Source organism: Suncus etruscus, chromosome 14 (genome assembly GCF_024139225.1).
Source record: "Suncus etruscus isolate mSunEtr1 chromosome 14, mSunEtr1.pri.cur, whole genome shotgun sequence".
NCBI lineage: Eukaryota > Metazoa > Chordata > Mammalia > Eulipotyphla > Soricidae > Suncus > Suncus etruscus.
The window spans coordinates 47,458,789-47,471,845 of record NC_064861.1 but is presented as its reverse complement, the minus strand read 5'-3'; the positions used below and the strand labels follow the sequence as shown (position 1 = coordinate 47,471,845).

General features: G+C 33.7%; 1 protein-coding gene across 3 annotated transcripts in view; it reads right to left on the bottom strand.

Moving 5' to 3' along the window:
• Nucleotides 1-13,057, bottom strand: part of CHD9 (chromodomain helicase DNA binding protein 9) — a 244,561-nt gene that overhangs the window by 106,892 nt on the left and 124,612 nt on the right. For 2 of the 3 annotated variants that reach the window (XM_049786050.1, XM_049786051.1), the window contains exons 1-2: nt 10,256-10,426; nt 8,806-9,137 (exon numbers count right to left, since the gene is read on the bottom strand). In XM_049786050.1, the coding sequence (XP_049642007.1) occupies nt 8,806-9,137; nt 10,256-10,285 (362 nt within the window). In that variant the 5' untranslated portion in view covers nt 10,286-10,426. Of the gene's footprint in view, nt 1-8,805; nt 9,138-10,255; nt 10,427-13,057 lie in introns of those variants that run through there. The other variant, XM_049786049.1, reaches the window with a different exon arrangement.

Here is a 13,057-nt window from a genome sequence, read left to right as displayed (position 1 = left end):
TGTCATTTTTTTTTTTATTTACAAGTCTTTCACAGTTAGATATAAGGTACATAGTGACAGTGAATTATAGCAATTCCCACCACCAGTGTTGACCTCCCTCTGCCACTGTTCCCAGCATGCATTCCATACCCACACTTTGCTCCCTGGACTGCAACTGTTAAAGGTCTATTTTGTGTATAGCTTGTTGTAGTTTGGATCTCTTGATTCTACTGTCGTTGACTTTGGGTTGAGTATTTAGATCTGGCCATTTTTTAATTTCCACTCAATGCTCCTGAGACTATTAGGTCTTTGGCCAGGTTTAAAAGTCAACTAGTTCAGAGAGGCTCCTAAGAAAATATTCTAAGACAAAATATTTATAAGACAATAAAGATTTCTCTGTTCTTTCCTTATTTCTAGCATTCCAGCCAATAGGGAAGATAAAATTACATTATTATTTCTTAAATTATGAAGCTGAAATAGACTTTCAAGCAACTAGCAATCTCAATTACATAATAATAGCAATTAAATGCCAAAAATATTTTCAAAAAAGTGCTGATAAGAACTTTCCAGAGGTCAAATTCATGGTTTGCACACAAGAGACACAGATTCAATCACAAACATACAGTTCCCTGAGCACCAGCAGAAAGGATCTCCCAAACAGCAACAGTCCAAGAGGTTCTGGTTATTGGATGTAACCCTAAAAACAAAACCAAAATATTCTCCTTTGGATGACAGAGCATTGGCCTCGCATGTGTGAAGAACTGGTTTGGATTCCTAGCATCTCTTTCTCATACAGACACAACTAAAAAACTGTGTAGCTGAAGTAATAGTATAGTGAATAGGGCACTTGGCTTTGCATGCTCAGTACCATTATGGTCTCCTGAGCCCTGCCAGGAGTCATTCTTGCACACAGAACTGCAAGTAAGCTCTGAGTGCCACTTGGTGTGGCCCATAAACAAAACAAACCCAAACTAATCCTCAAAAATATTATTTGAAAGAAATCAAATGCTCTAACGTAGAAAAAAATAAGATGAAATCTCTTTTCTTTTTCTTTTTCTTTTTTTTTTTTTGGTTTTTGGGCCACACCCTGTGACGCTCAGGGGTTACTCCTGGCTATGCGCTCAGAAGTTGCTCCTGGCTTCTTGGGGGACCATATGGGACGCCGGGGGATCGAACCGCGGTCCGTCCTAGACTAGCGCAGGCAGGCAAGGCAGGCACCTTACCTCCAGCGCCACCGCCCGGCCCCCTCTTTTCTTTTTCTTTTAACTTTTTTGGTTTTTGGGTCAAACCCAGCAGCGTTCAAGGGTTACTCCTGGCTCTATGGTCAGAAATCACCCTTGGTAGGCACAGGGGACCATATGGGATGCTGGGATTCAAACCACCATCCTTCTGCATGCAAGGCAAATGCCTTACCTCCATGCTATCTCTCCGGCCCCTGAAATCACTTTTCTATAGTGAATTAGTTTGTGTTAATTGTAAAATAAAATTTCAGTAGATAAAACTTTTCAAATTAACTGCTATTAGAAATATCACTAACTAGAATAAAGTAATACAGACTATATTAATAACAATATGCAAATTAAAATCAAAGCTATTATCAGTGTCAGCAAACTGAAGTAACAGAATATTCAGGCAAGCAAAAGAATGAAATATCAAAATATAATTTTCAGGCCAGAGTAGTTAGTTCAGTGTTCTAGAGTTCATGCAGTAGATCCAGGTTTGATGCCTGTCACAGGTCCCTTGAGCACCTTTTTGAGTGACTCCAAGCAACAAGCCAAAAATGGCTTCTGAATACTATCAGTGTGGCCCCAAAACAAAACAATTATTAAATATGTATATATATATATTGGAGCCAGAGTGAGAGCACTCCAGATGGACCTGGATTTGATCTGTGGCATCCCATATGGTCCCCCGAGCCTGCCAGGAGTGATATCTGAGCACAGAGCCAGGAGTGACCTGAGCGCTGCCAGGTAGGGGCCAAAAAAAAAAAATATATATATTATATATATATAATATATAATATATATAGGCTGGAGTGATAGTATAGAGGGTAGGTTGTTTGCCTTACCCACAGCCAACCCAGGTTTGATCCGTGTATGCCCATAAAGTTACATGTGCTCTGCCCAGTTTAACAGTGTAATCCAGTGGTTCTCAAACTTTTTTTTTTTTATTTTTGGTTTCTGGGTCACACCCGGCAGCACTCAGGGGTTACTCCTGGCTCTATGCTCAGAAATCCCTCCTGGCAGGCTCGGGGAACCATATGGGATTCCAGGATTCAAACCACTGTCCTTCTGCAAGAGAGGCAAATGCCCTATCTACATGCTATTTCTCCAGCTCCTCCTCAAACTTTTTTTTTTTTTTTTTTTTTTTTTGGTTTTTGGGCCACACCCTGTGACGCTCAGGGGTTACTCCTGGCTATGCGCTCAGAAGTTGCTCCTGGCTTCTTGGGGGACCATATGGGGCGCCGGGGGATCGAACCTCGGTCCGTCCTAGGCTAGCGCAGGCAAGGCAGGCACTTTACCTCCAGCGCCACTGCCCGGCCCCCACCTCCTCAAACTTTTTAAACAGGGGCCAGTTTACTGTCCCTCAGACCGTTGGAGGGCTGGACTATAGTTAAAGCAATAACTATGAACAAATTCTTATGCACAATGCTTATATCTTATTTTGAATTAAAGAAACAAAATGGGAACAAATACAATATGTGGCCCACAGGCCATAGTTTGAGGACCACGCCCTGTAATCTGTAAAAGTAGAACCCTGTGTAAGCCCTGAGCACAGCTTGGAGTGGCCCTCAAACAACAAATCACACACACATACCAATATGTATATATACATATATATAAATATAACTTGTTTTAGGCAGCAAAAGGCAATTCCAACTCCAAAATAAATATGAAATGAATTTCTGAAATGTTAATTCTTTTGATTAAGTATAGGCACTAGAAAACCTGTGTTTATACTTAACATCTATATTTGATTTTCAGATGCAATTTATGCAGTCATCCAAATCTTGCCCACATGTTATTAGTAGAGGCTGTGTGAAAAGCATCATTTTATGCAGTGTCAATCTATAATTGCCCCTTGCAGATTCTCTCATTGCAATAATTGGACAATGACTATCTACTTCATTTGTTTAATTAATATAGCAGAATCATCTTAAGTGAAGAATATAGAAAATGCATTATTTTATATCACATTTTTTTGCCACTAACTGAAAGATACAGGAACTATTTAAAGTCACAAATACAAACATTTTAAAAGAAAAATAACTTAGTGAAATTAGTCCAATTTAGTTCTATTCAATCTTACAGAGAAAAATCATGAGTAGTAAAGTTTTAGAAGTTTCTCATTTTTGTTAAAATCTTTGTTTCTGAAAATAACATTGTATTTTAAGAGTTTGCTCATTTATACCACAAATTCTTATTTTAGCTTAGATACAATTTTTTCAAAAAGTTGAATATATCATTTATGTAACTATTTAACATACTCAATATAATTATTACTAATCAACTTTATATGATTTATTATTTTATTTTTTTATTTGGGGTGAGAGGATTTAATCCATAAACAGGGCTTAATGCTCTTTCTTGTGGGGCTATTCTTAACTGTACTCAGTGCAGTCAGTGCTAAATGCAGTATCAGGGATAAAACCAGGGTCATCTCCAAGTAAAGTGAACACTTTAACCCTTAATATTATCTCCCCAGGTCCCAGGTCTCAGTTTTATTTATTTTTATTATTTGGTTTTTGCTTTGGGAGGCACACACAAAGGTACTCAGGGTAGTCATGGCTCTGCTCAGGGATCACTTCTGGGAGTGCTTTGGCACTATTATGTGCCTGGGATTGAACCAATATTGGCAAACACCTTGACATCTGTACTATTTCTCCACCTAACTTTATTTCTTTATAAAAATGAAAATGGTGTTTATGGTCAGAAAACTGACAAAGTAAGTATATTAAAAATATTATATCAAATATTTCATAGTCCTAAATACACAGTACCCTCCAAAACTAACATCAAAATTAGGATTTATCTAGTAATCAAAGAAATGAAAGACTTTAAAGTGGAAAGATTTTCTTTTGTTTTTGTTTTTCGGCCATACCTATTTGATGCTCAGGGGTTACTCCTGGCTAAGCGCTCAGAAATTGCCCCTGGCTTGGGGGGATCGAACCGCAGTCCTTCCTAGGCTAGCGCTTGCAAGGCAGACACCTTACCTCTAGTGCCACCTCGCCGGCCCCAAGATTTTCCTTTTATTACTGACTCTAATTATTGTGTCAATGACCTCAGAATTAATAAATCAGACACACTATTTTGCTATTGGTATTCCTAACATATTCTATATAAAATACAGACCTAAAAATCTAATAGACTTATAAGAATAAATAATGGATACATCACATATTCTTTTGGAAGGGACAGTGTGGGGAGCTGAACCCAGAGTATTAGTCATTCAAAGCACGAGCTACTGATGAACCCTATCTCCAGAATTTTTTCTTTAGTTATATGTTTTTTAATTTCATTGAGTTCAAGTTTAATGGAAAAAATAAAATCAATAAAACATTTTGCGTATTACAGGTGTGGCCTAGCTTCCATCCCTAATATCAAAATATACCAACGGGTAAGGAATAGGAACTAAAGACCAAGGAGATAGGAACTGTAGAGTCGAATATAGTTTAAAATAGTGGCTATTCCTCTGAGAACAACCTTCTGGTCTCTCCTGTGCATAAGATATAAACTACAATAAAACTTAGATATCAAGAATTCATTCTAATGCTGTATATAATAATTTAAAACAATAAATTTATAAATCACTACTTTAAGTTCATATAAATCAAGCACCAGTTCATATATTAAAAAATACTGTCAATCTGGTCTTGTTTGTCATTAAGATATACTATAAATTGGGGGCTGGAGTGATAACACAGAGATAAGGCATTTATCTTGAACATGGCAGACTCGGGTTCAATTCTTGGCAGCCCATATTGTCCCTTGAGCCTACCAGCAGTAATTTCCGAGTGCAGAGCCAGGAGTAACCCATGAACACATTTGGGTATGGCCCAAAAATAAAAAACAAGACAGATATACTGTTAGCTAATAAGAGTCTCAATCTCCTATTTTCCCTCAGATATTATTGATTTATATTATTTTTCCTTTATATTTCATTATGTAGATTTCCTTTGTATGTTATTATGTAAATATAAATGCAGCTCTATAAACATACCTGTACATATGCATTACTTTTATTTACAAAAGAAGTACCAATATTCACATACATTTGATGGTAGATTATATACACTATTTTCCTTCTTTCTTCAAAGGGGCTGGTATAGAAAAAAAAAAAAAAAAAGGAAAGCTAGGCTGTAGATCAGGATCAGGATTATCTTGTGTGAGGTCCTAGATTCTACTACAGTACCCCAAACTACATACACAATACAGCATATACTGTACAGATCTGATTCAGTGTTTCACTGTATTTCTTTTAAACTGCTATCTAATTTCTACTTTAGATTGATACCTATATTCAAATTTAGATGATTTCGCTTTAAACAAAGAGGAAAACTGCTTCTAGCAACTGATGATCAACATTTCTGTAACAAACATAATAATTACATAATTCAAGAAAGTGAAGTTTAACCATCAAGTACTACTAATTGATAGGGCCACAAGAATATTTTTAAGTAGCAAAAAAATTTTACTATGTCAGATGCTTCCTCTCTAAGAAAATAATTTGGGGGGGAGGTTGGGTCACACCTGGTGATACTCAGAGATCACTTCTAGCAGCATTTGGGAGACTATGTGGGGGGTGGCCAGGAATTGAATTCAGGTCAGCAGCATGCACAGTAAGCATTTTACCCACTGTACCAGCCCCAAACAAAGTGAATGTGAACCAATAAGCTGCAAATTTAAATGTCAGCTATAAATCATAAAATTAAAAAATGCTTTAGCATATTGTGGTACTATTAGACGTAATCTAAAACAGAACAGTCATAAGAAAAATGCTACTGGAAGAGTTTGACTGAAGCTATTATAGAACTTAAATCTCTACTATTACTAAGCTATTAGTTATGTGCCTATTCTTTTTTTTTAAGGATTAGCTTGCCCTTTGTTTTTAATTTAAAAGATTAGATCCAAACATTTAGTATAATTTAAAATTTAACCCTCTATTCCTCCATTCATTCATATAGCACCTATTACCTACCTACTATTACTTAATACATGCTTTTCTATTTGAAAGTCAACTTTTAAGAATCTGATGGCCAAAACTGTGAAAAATATCTAAAGAAGCTGTTTCCAATACTACTTCACTCTTTATTTTATACCTTCCATTTATATTTAATTTTACACTTCTCCACAAAACTAGAGACAACTCCTTCAAATTAAAGAGCTATCTAGCTAACAGAAGAGGTATACATGTATTAAACAAGCCTTTAAAAAGGCAAGCCTAATCTTCTCTGTTTTTTGTCTGTTTATTTAACTGACTTAGGAACAGAGCCTTAATGGAAAGATAGCTTGCATAAAAAAAGAGAGTATAAGATTGAAGAAAGTGACATTGATACTAAAGGCTTACTCCTGGTTCTGCTCAGGGGATCACAGAATACAGGGATAGAAACCAGGTCAGCTGAATGTAAGGCAAGTGACCTATCTGATGACCTACCTACTCTATCTCTCTAGCCTGATGTATTTTATATTTTGTACATTTCTAAAAATTTTACAAAAGCACACTCTGAAATAAAGAAAAGAGCTCAAGCACTCCAGTAAGCAGAAGGAATATTGTTAACCTTTCAGCTTTGTCTTCCTAAACTATATCAAGATACAAATGTGGGTTAAATATATAACAACTCCTACTCTTTCTCAACCAACACTTAATTTATTTCTCACAAATTTAGTTAAAATTTGTACTTTTATTTACTGAGCATAAAGTTCCAGCATGCAATCACTTCAATTTTATCCTCTATTAGTCACTTATTATTAGTAACAGATTAATTTTTCTTAAATAAAAATAAAATATTTAGTATATTATTAAAATATTAATTAAATGATAATACTAAACATACCTATTCAAGTGAACTTAGCAAATAAAAATTATAAAATGAATGAGCTTATTGCAAAGCACAACAATAAAATATTTCAATAGGAATAATTTTTATAAATTTCATTTCTACGCCTTTTTCTCCAACATAATCAAGTCATTGTTTTACTCTTTAGTTTAGTGATACATAAATGTTCCTCCTTGCAACTTATAAATTCTTCTGTAAAAATTCCTCTATATTCTTCGGCAAGTATTTTCTAACAACTATTCAATAAGCTCATCATATATATCTTTCCACTATAATTCTCATACACTGCTTTCTAAAAGTCTCTAAAAATGAGTACTGATCAATATTGTGCATTATTAAAATCATCTACATATTTCTAACAAAAATACAAGTATTACAGAATGAATCAAAATACCTTCCTGTAATATATTTCACTATCTCCTAGCAAAGCATTTCATATTTTTCAAAAGTCCACATGACAGTGATAATTTATTGTCCTTATATACAATTTCTCTTAAGCCAGATTCATTTCTTCCTTTGCTATTTCTCCAAATTTTAACTTAAATTTTAACTTTAAGCTCCTCTATTTATTTATTATTTATTCTTATTTTTCAATCTCTTCCAAATGGATGGGATACTTTGTCTAGCCTATATTTCTGTACATTCAAATTTAAAAAGTTTATCAATTTTTATAAATTAAAGAATTGGAAAATGTGATTTAGTAATGAAATCTTTAAATACAAAAGAAATTTAACCTTTAAATTTCATTAGAGTATTTTCAAATAAAATACAAAAATCACTAATTTTGTATTTGTCAAAATAAACACAAATAAACCATTGATAAACATTGTCAGTTGAGTTTATTTCATTTACTGGTTCGTACTGAAAGATATCAGAAACTAATGCTATAATTCATTTTGGTGGCTGCATTTAAAATCTTAAAAATTTGGTTTGCAAATTGTGTTACTTTCCAGGAATCAATAATTTCTTAAGCAATAAAGTCTCAAAGAATTTTTTATTGTCTACTTTTATGTGAAAAATGAAGGCATAAAATACACCACCTAAATCTGTATATTAAGACTTAAAAAATAGGTCAAATATTCCTGAAAAAAAAATTACCAACTCTGCTGGCATTAGGAAATTTTTATGCTTGCATGTAAAAGCAAAACAATCCATGCATACACAACAAATGCTATATTTACTATATTAAATCATCAAATAAAATACTCTTTTTGAGTAATTCTTCATCCCAATTATTTTCTTGAAGCATTAATCCCTCATCTAGCCTCTTTATTGCTTAAAGAATCAAAAAAGATCATAAGGAAACATATCAGCAAGAATTAAAGATATGCTTATTGTTTATTTAAATGGTTTAGTTTTTGACATTCAAAATTTAGGTTTATGAAAAGATATTATTTTAATGTAAGGGACTCAATAAAATACAACTAAGATGTTGATATATCTAACAGAATTTCGATTCATTTTCTATAGAGGTACATTTTGAACTGGCACATCAATATAGGTTTTGTTCACCCCCACTTTCTCTTTTGTTTATTAAATAGCTTTCCATTTTCAATTCCTTCTAATCATCTCAATATAGAAGAGCACAAGTTAGTTGATCCTGGAAAAACATCTAATACATTCACAATGAAAATATGGCAATCTAAGCACCTAACAACTTCAAACTCCAAGGTGGGAAATAAATATTTCACACAAATCCAAAGCAAAAGATTAAACGGAACACACTTAATCCAAACATTTCAAAGAAACTTAATTCTTAGCCAACTTACCCAATTTTTGTCTTCTCTTTTAACTTAGAACAAGTTTTTGGTTTTTTACTCTCTTTGTCCTTTGGCTTGGATTTCATCCTTCTGCCTTTCTTTTCCTCTTTTCCTTCAACTGAAGCACTAGGAAAGTTTTCAGGGCTCATTACTCGTGGAATATTGCGTTCCCCACGCTCCTTTGCTTTTGCTATGGCTTCTGATATTATTCGATTAGCCTTTTCTTGCTTGCTTTCTGATTCCACCTTTTTTCTCTGCTTCTTCTCAGACATGATCCTCACCTGGGTATTCTGCAACTTAGTATATGTCCCAGAACCATCGTTCTTCTTGGAAGATGGAGGCTAGAAAAACCAGAATATTTTTATACAATATACCAAAATATAGAAAAAGCAAAATAAATATCTGAAAAAATTATACTTAAAAAGGCAAAATATGTAGGCAAATATGTGAGTGCCACAAATTTCAAATTAAAACATTTTTACTGATCTAGAAATTAGTGTATGCATATATTTTTTGGAAGATCAACTACTATATTAAAAATGTATTTAAATAAGGATGATTCAAAATCAGTGATATTTATTTCATGGCATTCTTGATTAATTGATTTAATATTTTATCCTGTAAAGAGGCTGTTTATTCGAAATAGTTCTTTCTTTCCTATTCATTACAGTAGTAAAATTAAAATTTCTAAATAGCAATTTTATTTTGTAATGACTAGTTCTTACTGCTTATTATGATATTTAGAGAATAAGCTTCTACTTTACCAGAAACCAGTACCTAAACTAAAATAATTTAAATCATTTTAATATACAATCTATGCAGCAACATAGCTAGTTAGTAAACAGACATTCCCATACTTAAAATTAGAAAAAGTTTTAGTCTTTCCGTGGAAGAGTTAAATATGGATTCCCCCTTTCTATATCATCATTTTGCTCAGGCAATTCTAGAGAAAAAACACGTTTATAGTACTACGTTAAAATTATTAATGTTTTAGCAATATTACTAAAAGCAGATAAACAGCATTTTAGAAAGAATATATGTTTTCAAACACACATTCATTCACATATACTTAGATCACAGTTTTGTTATGTTCTTACCCGTAAACATGCCTCTGACTATAGCAAAGGAAAAAAACACCAGGAATTTCCAAACACATTTTCATGCTGATTCCAGTGCTTCACTGGATATCTTTTTTCTATACCTGCCTCATCAAAGGTTTCATAGCAGTGCTGCAGCACTGGGAAAGGAAAGAGGGTTTAGAATCGCTCACTAAAATGCCACCTCAAGGCCTACAGGCTGTAACAAATAACCAAGACTCGAGAAAACAGCAACAAGCTCAAGATGGCGATGCAGTACGACTCCCGCAGCAGCAGCCAGTAATAAGGAAGGTTATTCAATCCCATTAGCCTTTTAGCCCAAAGAACCCCTCCTCCTCCCACTCATTCAGGCTTTCACTTACCCTTCCTCTTGGCCTCTTCACTGAAGACATTTTTGGCGTCAGACAAAGGCTTGCCCTCTGCTTTTTCACCACCCCAGGCAGTGCTCAAGAAAAAAGCATTGAAAGAAGATTCCTAAATGGCCTATTTAGCAAGCTGCAACCAAGAGATGCACAACCCTCCACAAATACACATTGTGATTTAACAACACATTTCTGCCTTGACAAGTTTATATCCACTCTTCATCCTATTTAGATAAGAAAAAGGCAGTAAACCCCTCCTAAAAAGCTGAATTTCCTCAATAGCAGTAAGCAGATAGCCAGATTCCAACAAAGCACAGAAAGAAATGAATGCACAAAGCATCAAAATGCATCAGCATGAATATTAGAGATGTCGTTAAAAATACTGACTCCTTCTGCGGAAGTAGGCCAGCAGATGGTGCTACCAGTTATTATTCCATTAGACTCTGCAATTTAACCCCCAATGGACTGTTCCCTCCATGTAATACATTAACTCTCACTCTGCCATTTCCTGCAGGAAAGTTTTAAAATGCGCACATAAAGAACCTGATTCTTAAAATACCATCTTAAAGCCAAATGAAATGGCTGTAGGTGCTACTGATATTAAAAAACAAAGTCAAGTATAAATTTTATTGGAAAATATTTTTCTTCATAGTTTCTTCATGTTTAAAATATAAAAGTAGTTGAAGGAGATCAAAGGGTTAATGAGTAAGTCATGCAAAGAAATCTAACAAGTGACTTCTCTTTAGAAAATTAGATAAGATTTCTTACAATTTTTTTAACTTTTAAAAGCTGTGTTATTTTTAAAGAGGAATGAAGCGACTTTTATTTAGAATTTAAATCTAGAAAGTTCAACAATATGAAACAATAAAAGCTGTCTAAAGGAACTGCAAAATTTTTATATGAAGACTTGAATACATTTATTTTCTTAACAGTAAAATCTTTCTTGATCTTTACTCAACATCCTATTTTATCTGCACTACTGAGTTTTTCAGATAAAATTTCACTTTATTAATTCCTCATCAAAAAAAATCTCAAAACCACCAGAATTTTCTTAGCAATACAATTTTTCCTTTTCTATAAAATAATGAAGACTATTTTATAGCAATGTCCTTAAAAATAAAAAAAATGCTGCTTGAAGGTTTTTTTCTTTGACTAACACCATTTTTTAAAGTGGATCTGGTAAATCTGTTAATACTTCAATAAAAGAAGTTTTGTTTTAACCCCTTTTAAGATAAGGTCTTTAGACAGCAACATATGAACAATTGGTAGATTAGGAAATGAAAGTAAATGCATAAGATCACTAATAGCAAAGAAAGGAATCTAATTGCCTGAGGTAAAAACATAAATGTCACAATAAACAATACTAAAAGCTATAATCACTAAGTGCCAAGGACTAGATTAAGAATTTCATGAGTAATTTAATTCTAAACTGGTAACAAGATAATGGTGATAAAACTGAGAAGAGAATTAGAGAAATTCTCATAGTGATACTGCATTATAGAACAGAATGGAGAGAGCAAATGGTTAAAAAAAATCATAATAGTAAACATTTTTTTTCAGTCTATAATATACTAGGTAACATTCTTCATATATATTGACTGAATCTTCAAAATAACCATGAGACATATATTATTGTTAACTAATTTTAGAGTCAACAGTAAGCAAACTGCTGAAGTAAACATTGATAACTAATAAATAGGGAGGATTAAAATTTTATTAGCTAGTCTATCAAACTTCATAGACTACAGCAGAAAATAAAAGTAAATCTTGTTGAGAAAGGGTGTTGATGTCATGTGTGATAAGTTTAATTCTGTTCACATTGAGTTTTGTTCAACTAAAAATTTAGGACAATCAATAGAGAGAGTTCAGGGCTTTAATATAAGATGTGCCTTCCCTTGATGTTTTCATTCAATTATTTTTTATTCAATAACTACCACAAAGTCTAAGATACCTTCCAAAAGATCTCACTTTTATCATATCTTCAATAGATTCTATTGCTTGATATAGTAAAAATAAAAATAAAACAAAAACTCAATTATTTAACCATAAAGATTAATAGTAAAAAACAGAGAATCTGGGATTGGAGCGATAGCAGAGTGGGTAGGGAATTTAGCCTTGTATGCAGTCAACCCATTTTCAATCCCTGGCGTCCCATCTGTTCCTAAGCCTACCACGAGTAATTTTTGAATGCAGAGCCAGGACCCTAAGTAAACTGCCTGGTGTGGCCACCAAACAAAAACAGACAAAAACAAAACAGAGAACCTGAGATCAGAATTCTGTTATTTTTAAGAGTGATAGCTCATAACTTCTGGCTTGATCTCAGACACTAAATAACATCCCTTCTAGGGATCAAATACATCATACACACTCCAAATGTGGCTCTAGTGGTCTCTTAGTATTATTGCTGAACCCAAGCAACACCTCACTGCTACACAGCATATTGCCAGGTGGAACTGAAAAACTAGGTCCACAGAGACAGGGCAGATATCACTGGGAGTGTCTAAGTCCTCTCAGCTATAATAGATACAGGTAAAGTTAAAAAACACAGACACAGACACAGACACAGACACACACACACACACACACAGAGACATACACACACACATATTTTTAAAACTATTTTCCAAAGAGCAACAATAGGAGTTAAGTGCATAAATATTTTTATGTATTTTTATTTCTAAATCCATCCATAGACAGAGATACAACAGTAGAAGGGACAGAGTCCATGTTTCCCATATGTGCAATCCTGGGAGTAGGAAATACGTAGCTGATAAATGTTTCTCAACAGTATGATTTTTCCTT